The 9,147-nt window shown below is 56.4% G+C and overlaps 1 protein-coding gene across 1 annotated transcript; it reads left to right on the top strand.

Moving 5' to 3' along the window:
* The first annotated feature begins 4,168 nt into the window (after nucleotides 1-4,168).
* PEAK3 (PEAK family member 3) lies at nucleotides 4,169-8,054 on the top strand. The gene is made up of 4 exons (XM_066566619.1): nucleotides 4,169-4,275; nucleotides 4,922-5,049; nucleotides 5,459-5,961; nucleotides 6,723-8,054. Exons 1-4 carry the CDS (start codon nucleotides 4,169-4,171, stop codon nucleotides 7,533-7,535), a joined length of 1,551 nt encoding a protein of 516 aa, XP_066422716.1. The 3' UTR covers nucleotides 7,536-8,054.
* Nucleotides 8,055-9,147: the final 1,093 nt, after the last annotated feature.

Genomic DNA, 9,147 nt, shown 5'->3' with positions numbered 1-9,147 from the left:
GTGTTCCAGAATCTCCAGATTGTATCCAGGCAGGAATGCTTGGCTGGTGTCCCAGAATCTCCAGATTATATCCAGGTAGGAATGCTTGGCTGGTGTCCCAGAATCTCCAGATTATATCCAGGCAGGAATGCTTGGCTCCTCCCTCTGGGCTCACATCTCCCAGTGGGATGCTGTAGTTCTTATCAGCCATGCAGGGACATTCAATAGCTGTTATCAGCAGATGTCCCCTCTCGAGGGAGGAGTGGAAGAGATAAGGGAAACTGCCCACTGAACAGAAGACAGCTGCCATCCAGATGGTAATAGAGTACATTTTGCTTTGCAATCTGGAACAACTCTACATTTTATCTAAACTGAATCCGCTAAACACTCACTCTGCACACAACTGTTTACACTGCACTGAATCTCGTGGCTGTTAGCTCACAGTCCCAACATACACACACAGTTGGGCCTGATAGGCCAAGGAAACAAAACATCTTCACTTTGGATAAACAATCTCTATATTTGTCCTGGTTTAGGGCAAATTTGGGAGAAAACCTCCAAAAGGGGCCCCTCCAGAAAGCAAACCCACAGGGCTCTTCCCTCCAACTGGTTTGGAAAGATTCCACTGAGAGAAGTGGAAAGGGGAAAGATTCCTCTGAGAGAAGTGGAAAGAACCTGTTTATTTAACGGGCACAGCACCCCCCAGCACACAAAATGAACAATACCAGATGGCACCACTCTTTCACTGCTCTGAAAAAGTAGACAACTTCAGAAAGTCTCTCTTGGGAGTGCTCGCTCTGTTATCAGTCTGTCCTGTGCTGGGGTAGCTGCTGCACCTTGGCCGCAAGGTGCAAACTCTCGGTGTTTCCCAGGTCCCAGTCCGGAGCAGGTTCAAGTAGGTCCAAAAAAGGGAAAGGAGGAACAGTCCAGGAAAAATTTGGGCTGCTTAGCTAAACTAACTAATGAGCAAAAGCAAAAAGCAGGAGCAAAGCAGAAGCAAGAGCAAGAGCAAAGCAAAAAGCAAAAGCAGCACCCATGTACTGCCCTGTCTCTCTGTCGCGCCAGCTGTGGGGGAGCAGCTGATAACAAAACAAAACAAAACTTTCACTCTTCAGAGCCAGTCTTGAAGGCACAGAACATGATATCCAGCATAAACAGAACAGATACAAGCATCATAATGTCACCCTAGGACAATATTGTATTCTACTTGGGCACAACACAGGCACAGCAAGTGATAAGAGTTGTGTTTTCCCTTTCTCTGGGATTCAGAGAATGTGAATCTCAGAAATCCTTGGGAAGAATTGTGCCTTGCTTTTCTCTCTGTGAAATGTGGCAACAAAGCAATATCTCCATCTGCTGGAGAAACGAGCCCTGGGCCACCCCAGCCCGGAATTCCAGACCCCAAAAATTCCTTGGGGGCCGGGGAGGCTCCCACTCCCTCCCCACCACACGACGGGGGTGGCCCTGGTTGCCAAATTAACCGTGAGGCTGCAGCCCCCATGAGAGAGAGCTGCCGTGAGAGGAAGGAGGAAATTGGGGTTTTTCTCTCATTTCCTGCTTCAAGATGAGTTTCGTGGCAAAGGGAGGTGAAGGGTGGAGGTTACATCTCCTGCCTGTGCCCGAGGGTGTGGGAGCCAGGACTGAACCCCCTGCTCCTTTTGGGGGGTGGTGCAGGATGGAAATGCTGAGAGAGCCCCCCGGGTGGGTTCAGTGCCCCAGGGATCAGCCCTGAGCTGAGCACAGAGCATCCCCACAGCACCTGGGGCTGCTGAATGATGTCACGGCAAAAAAACAGCAAAAGAAATAAAGACAATTAGAAAAATGCCATTTTCCAGCAGCTGCGATTAAAGATCCTATCTCCCACTGGGAAGAGAAATCAATTTCCTTACAAAGCAAAAAAGGCTGGAGCTAAGAAAAGCTTCCCTGCATCAGTCCCCCAAGACCAGGGGGAAAAGGGCTCAGCAGCTCCTGCACCAGAGTCTGCAAATGCTGTCAGTGCCATCAGGGCCAGCAATGCCACCAGGGCCGTGTCCTGCAGCTGATTTATCCACCTGGAACAGGCAGCAGAACCCACCAAAGGATTCATGGATGCTGCACTAAATCAGAATTTTGCACAGTCCTGCAGAGGTTGGCAACAGGAAATGACTGTCCTTGTTAAGGGCTTGTGTGGCTTTTAAACTTGGCATTTTCTCCTTGGTTGGAGTAAGACAAATGAGGAATTTCACAGCTAAAAGGCAGTTCCTGGCTCCCCCTCTTTCCCTGGCCACCTCTCTCTAGCTTGGCAGGGTCCCAGGATGGCAGGAATTCTGTCATTTTATTCCTACCATCTTTTGGTACTTCTTAAAGGTAATTTTATTCATTAGGGGAAAACAGTGATGCTTCTAACACGGTGAGGGTGGGCAGGCCCTGGCACAGGGTGCCCAGAGCAGCTGGGGCTGCCCCTGCATCCCTGGCAGTGCCCAAGGCCAGGCTGGACAGGGCTGGGAGCAGCCTGGGACAGTGGGAGGTGTCCCTGCCATGGCACGGGTGGCGCTGGGTGGGCTTTGAGGTCCCTTCCCACCCAAACCATTCTGGTTGTTGGTGCAACATGGGGTGGATGGTGCTGATTGTCCCCTCCCAGAGCCCTGCTCCTCCTCCCTGAGCTGGATCCAAGCATGACTCAGCCCCACAGAGTTTTTATCAGCTCTCACACACGGCCTCAGCACCCAGAAACAGCCCCAGCCCCAGCCAACAGCCACAACCCTGGGAAATAGAGAAATAAACACAGGGAGGGAGCTGTGGGCTCCCCATGGGGGTGGCTGCAGGCTCCCAGCACCCCCCGAGTCCCACCCCAGCCACCAAAACCCTGCAGAGGTGCCTGGACCCAGGGTCCTGTTGTTCTTGGGCTCCAGAAGTGAAATTTTCTGTTTTCCTCATGGAAATCCACATTTCCCAAAGGCTGCTCATCCCAACCTCACTGCCCCCAGGAGAAATCCCTGCAGCTGCCTTCCCACAGCACCCACAGTGGCACCACTGGTGACTCAAAGAGTGAATAGGAGGGAGGAAATATTGAAATATTTGGGCTTTAGAGTGTTTAAAAAGTGACTTCTTCCTAGAGGGGATAGACACCAATGGGAGGATTTTTTCCAGCTAAGTTGGGTCACTTGCGCACTTTGAGCATCTGTAAAGCTCTGGGAGACAAAATTAAACAAAAATTTTAAAAATTAAAAAAAAAAAGTTTTTTTTCCAAGGTTTTTTCCAAGAGTTGGGCTCCTCTCAAGCAATGGCTGCAGCAAATCCCAGCAAAAAAGACAGATCACAGATCAAGGAATATTCTGAGTTGGAAGAGAAGCACAGGGATCAGCAGCTCCAATTCTTAAAGGAACTGAACCCACAACCTCGGTCCATGTAAGAAAATTAAAATATTCCTCCTTGCCAACCCCTCCCAGAGTAATAACCCAGAGGAAGGGGGTTTTAATTACGTAGGGGGAATTAATTATGCAACTTGAGGGGGGTTTGGGGGGGTCAATCCCCTCCTCAGAACAGCTGCCACCCTTCAAGCCGTTCCTGGAGCCATCTAGGAAGGAGGAGCAGCTGGAGGGACACAAACCCACAGGTGGCACTGATGGTGACACAGTGACCAGGGCCGGGGTGTGACCGTGTTCACAGGGCTCTGAGGATGAGGGAAGAGATGAGGATCTGACTCCATGTTTCAGAAGGCTTGATTTATTATTTTATGATATATATTATATTAAAACTATACTGAAAGAATAGGAGAAAGGATTTCATCAGAAGGCTGGCTAAGAATAGAATAAGAAAGAATGAATAACAAAGGTTTGTGGCTCAGACAGAGAGTCTGAGCCAGCTGACTGTGATTAGCCATTAATTAGAAACAACCACACGAGACCAATCCCAGATGCACCTGTTGCATTCCACAGCAGCAGATAACCATTGTTTACATTTTGTTCCTGAGGCCTCTCAGCTTCTCAGGAGGAAAAATCCTAAGGAAAGGATTTTCCATAAAAGATGTCTGTGACACTGGGGCAGTGCCAGGGGGCTCTGGGGGTGCGAGGCCAAACCCGGCTGAACCAAGCCCGGCTGAGCCAAACTGAGCTGAGCCAAGCCCAGCTTCCTTGAGCCGAGCCCGGAGCAGGTTTTGAAAGCACATCCTGCCGGGCTGGGAGGCAGCACAAGGCGAGCCCCGAGCGCCATGGGCAGCACCAGGAGGGGCTGGGATGGGCAGCAGGAGCTGCTGCGGCTCCGGGATGTGCAGCTGGAGCCCCGTGGGACCTCCCTGCCCCCAAGGACACCTCACAGGTACCGAGGGCTCTGCAGAGGGGAAGGAGCTGCTCTCAGCGCGGCTGCTGCCCCAAGCCCAGTGTTTTGAGGGGTCTGGGGAGCACTGGGGAGTTGGGGGCACCATCTGGGGTTGCTCAGACAGAGCTGAACTTTGGAGATTCCAGCAGAACGGGGAGGTTTAGACAAAGCCACCGTGGTTTTGGTATCGCTGGTGGCAGAGCCCAGCGCCAGGACAGGGAAGTGAAACCAGTGGCTCCATCCCCGTGCCCTCCTCCTTCGGGCTCTCTCCCCATGCCCAGACCCCTGTCCTGTCCCCCAGGCTTGGCTGGGGCTGTCAAAGGCCTTTCCTGCTCTTGTCCCACACCTCTACCAGCGCTGTGTCCTCCCTGGGGTCACCCAGCAGGGACCACCGGTGCCACATCAGGCCCTGGGCACACCTGGGTGTGTCCCGTGCGCGTGGAGCCCCTGGGGCCTCTGCCAGCCCCAGGATTTCCCAGAGCGGCAACTGAAGTCACTGGGCCACCAAACTCCCCGTGTTTCTCCCCAAAACCGCCCCACCAAGGCTCCCCAGGCCGCTGCTTCCCCTTTTTGAGCGTTCCTCCCCTGAGCCGGCCCCGGGGGCAGCGGGAGCCGGGGGTGACGCTGCTGCTCCCGGCCCCTGCAGGGCCAGCTCCGCGCCCCGCAGCGCCAGCCCGGACCCGGCTGCCCCCGGCGCGGCCACCCCCATGCCGGACACGCCGGGGGGGTGCCCCCCTCGCTCCCCCAGCTCAGCCCTCATCTACAGCAACGTGGGTGAGTGACCTCCTGACCCTGCTGTGCCCCTGCCTGCTGAGTGTCACCTCGGGCGGTGGCACTGCTGGCCTTGTCCTTCCCCCCAGCCCGCGTCACCCCTCTGGCCAGTGCTGGCTGTGGCTTTGGGGTTGGAAATATGCAGGGGGCAAAGAAAATTGTGCTGTACTCCCATCCCACCCCATCCCACCCACCCACCCTATTCCACCCCATCCCATCCCATCCTACCCATCCCACCCCATCCCATCCTATCCCACCCACTCTACCCCATCCCATCCCACCCCACTCACCCCATCCCACTCATCTCATCCCACCCTACCCCACCCCACCCCACTCACCCCATCCCACTCATCCCATCCCACTCCTCTCCTCTGTCCTGTCTGTCCTGTCACGTCTGTCCCTCCGTCCCCAGGAGAGCTGCGTGCCCACCTCGTTCCCCGCAAGGCCAGCCGAGGGGAGGGCGCTGTGAGACCCCTCCCCCGGGCCCAGCCAGACCCGCTGCCTCCCCCCCTGCCCAAAAAGCAGCTCCAGCGAGCCGAGTCCCTCCCGGCGCCGGCACCATCCCAGCGCTGCCATGACGAGCCCGAGCCACGGGCTGGCAGCAGCCTGTACAGCATCCCGGCAGGACAGGGGGCTCCCCTCCGGGACAGACCCTCCAAGAAGCTCCTGAGCAAGTCCCAAAGCCTGGGGGAGCCGCTGGCCCCAAGCAGCCCCCAGAAAGCCCCCTCAGGCCGCCTGAAGGAGCTGACATTTGGGACAGGGGACGGGGAGCTGGGGCAGCTCCTGGAGAGCCCAGCCGGGGTCTCTGGGGTGGTTTTGGGGTGCCAGGAGGCCTCCCTGGCCCGGCTCTCGGCTCTGCTGCAGGAGGAGCTGCTGGGCCCCGAGGAGAGGCAGCAGCTGCTGGAGGCAGAGCTGGTGGGGAAGCGCTGGGCAGCCCTCGGTGTCCTGGAGCCCCAGCCCTGCTGCCAGAGTGGGGACGCCTGGTACTTCAGGGTGGGCTTCACCTTCCAGCACAGCCAGCTGCAGTTGGCAGCCAAGGTAAGGGGGGAAATCAGGGTGAGAGGTCTGGGTGGTGCAGAGGGAGCCAGGAGATCCAGGAGTGTTGGCTTTTCCACGGAACACGACTCTGGGGCCACTTCCCCTTTCTGCAGCCACTTCTGCATTGCTGGATGACACAGTGCTGCTGGCAGGGGCTGGCTGGTGAGGGTGACACTTCCCCTGGGGGCAAGGGACACGTCAAAAACAGCCCTGCTGGGGGACAGGTCCTGCTAACTCAGCCAGAGGGGCCAGCACAGGCAGAGGAGAGGCTGGAGCAGAGCTGGCTGCCCAGGAGAGCAGGATGAGAGCCCAGCCCATGCATCACCCTCATATCCCAGCTCTGGCTCCATTCCTGGGTTCAGAGGGTGCAGCACCACATGTGGGTCACAGCAGGGCTGGTGGCCCAGCCCAGGCCAGCTGTCCTTGCACAGCTGGCCCTGTCCTGTGTGTCCCTTCAGGTCCCCAAGCCGTGCTGCTCCAGCCTGGCCGTGCAGAGCTCCCTGGGCACGCACTGCAGCATCCAGCGCCTGCTCGGCCGCTTCACCGACCGCCTCCCCCGGGAGCTGGTGCTCCCAGGAATCCCTGGAGCACAGAGCCAGGGCCCTGCCAGAGAGGGGCCAGCCTGTCCTGCCCCCCAGCCCGTCCTGCAGGTGCTCCTTTGTGCCGAGGTTCCCCAGCAGACCCTGGCAGAGTTTGTGAAGGGCTCCCACGCTTTGCACAGGAGCAGCCCCGGGCACTACGAACGCCTGGGCTGCCTCCTGCTGCTGCAGCTCTGCATGGGGCTGGAGCACCTCCGGGGGCACAACGTGGTCCAGGGGGACCTGTGCCCTGAGAACCTGCTGCTGGTGCAGTGCCCATGTCCCCCCCAGAGGCAGAAGGAGCCGCTGGGACTGTCCCTTCCACGGCTGCTCATCAGCAGCTTCTTCAAGGTGCAGGAGAAGCAGAGACCTTGTTCCAGCAGCCAGGAGCTGGACTGGAGCCAGGCTCTTGCTGCACCTTCCCCTCCAACAGCAGCTGAGCTGAACTTGGGCAGGCTGATCTATCAGATCTTGCACGTGGACATCTCCCTGGAGAACATTTTGGACTTCAGAAGCAAAAGGCTTCCCGAAATCCCCTCGCTGTCCATCTACTCGGCAGGACTGAAGCGCTTGGCCTCGCTGCTGCTGCACAGGGATCCTCACCAGAGGGTGTCCATCCTGCAGGCCAGGGCCATCCTGCAGGTGCTGCTCTGGGGACCACGCCAGGAGCTCTTTGCCAGGAGCAGGAAGAGCCTGGAGCTGCTCCAGAGCTGGCTGCAGGTCAAGAGGGCTCTGCTGCTCCTGAGGTTTGCAGAGAACTCAGCTGGGGCTGGGGTCAGCCCAGGCCTGGAGGAGTGGCTGTGCTGCCAGTACTTCCAGGGGGTCACTGAATACACCCTTTACCAGGTCACCCAGGTTCTCTATGCTCCCTAAACAACCTCCAGGAGAGCCCACCCAAAGGTCTCCTCAAAGCTCGTGAGGGCCTGGCCAAACCTGTCTCTGCCCAAACCTGTCCCTGCCCAGGACAGGGGAATTGAAACTAAGTTATTTTTAGGGTCCTTTCAGCCCAAATCATTCTATGATTCTATGAAATCCATCAGTTCCTGAGAAATTCCAGCAGGTCTTCACTGGGAAAGCTCTGCAAACCCAAACCCATGGATGATGAAGTGAGTAAAACCACAGGGTTTATACCCTCAAACCATTGTTCCTTGATCCTCTAAGTCTGGTTTATCAGAGCACCTGAGGAAAGGCAGCTGGATGGGAGTCCCAAGCACCAATTTAGTGGCTGATAATACCAAATAAAGTTTATGGGGTTCAGACTTTGAACAAAACCCTCTCAGAGCCTTTTTGCAGCCACCAGGTTTTTGCTGTTTTAAACAACACTGAAAGCCACCCATCACAGCTCACCCTTCTCAGCAGAGGAGAAACAACAGCTCCTTCAGCCTGTGCTTCCCAGAGACAATTTGTGGAAGTCACTAATAAAAATGACGTTTTTAAAGGGAATAATACAGCTTCAATAAAACCTGGAGCCAAGCCTCTCAAACATTGGTCCTTTATGTGCTTCTCTGCCAGCATTACACACGCCAGGGATGGATCCAGAGGGAAACACAAAGCCAAACTGCCCTGCCCGGTGGTGATTACCCAGAACAGCCTCCAATGGGCCCTTGTGAACAGCTCAGGTGAATCCATGGGCACCAAGGCAGGGCTGTGGCATCTGCTCCTTGCTGTGAAACACCTGGCAGCATGTGGGACTGGACCCAGTCCCCAAATCCATCCAGATGTCGAGGGACCAGCATGGTGAAGGTCATTTAAATTATTTCTCAGCAATTATTGATCCACTCACAGCCATCTAGGCTGGGTATCAGGAAAAATTCCTTCACTGAAAGAGTGATCAGGCATCAGCACAGGCTGCCCAGGGCAGTGCTGGAATCACCATCCCTGGGAGTGTTCCAAGCGTGGATGTGGCACTTGGGGACATGGCTTAGTGGTGATGGGGTAATGGTCAGCCTCAGTGGTCTCAGGAAGCTTTTCCAACATAAACAACTCCATGATTCAGTGACTCCATCACCTGACAGCAGCAGGGCTGTGCACACAGTGGGACAGAGCCTCCCCACAGCTGCTGTGCCCATGGATGTGACAGTGGCTCCCCAGGCAGCCACCCAGAGCCTGGGGCATGGTTGGAGTGAGGAGGATTCCTCCTAGGAGTCCCTGAGCTCCAAAACACAAAAATAAACCAGAGCTGGGACTCTGCAGAGAGCAGCTCAGTCCCAGCCCCATGGTTGGTTTGCTCCCACCTGGAGCAGCACCCAAATCCCCCAGAGCAGCCTCTCCCTGCCCAGGCTGGACCCCATTAACCCAGGCACAGAAATGGGGCTCAGATCTCATTCCAGGTGTCCCGGGAGAGCCCAGTCCTGCTGTCCCCGTGTCTCCTGCAGTATTTGCCGTGGCTACCAGAGGGCAGTAAAGGCCGTGGCACAGCCCCTCATCCCGGGGAGACAAAGCCAAACCCGCTCCCCCAGCTCCTGCCCAGTCCCCCAGTTTTGGT

This window comes from Molothrus aeneus, chromosome 27 (assembly GCF_037042795.1).
Source record: "Molothrus aeneus isolate 106 chromosome 27, BPBGC_Maene_1.0, whole genome shotgun sequence".
NCBI classification, from domain to species: domain Eukaryota; kingdom Metazoa; phylum Chordata; class Aves; order Passeriformes; family Icteridae; genus Molothrus; species Molothrus aeneus.
The sequence above is the reverse complement of the archived record's forward strand: the minus strand, read 5'-3'. Positions and strand labels throughout refer to the sequence as shown.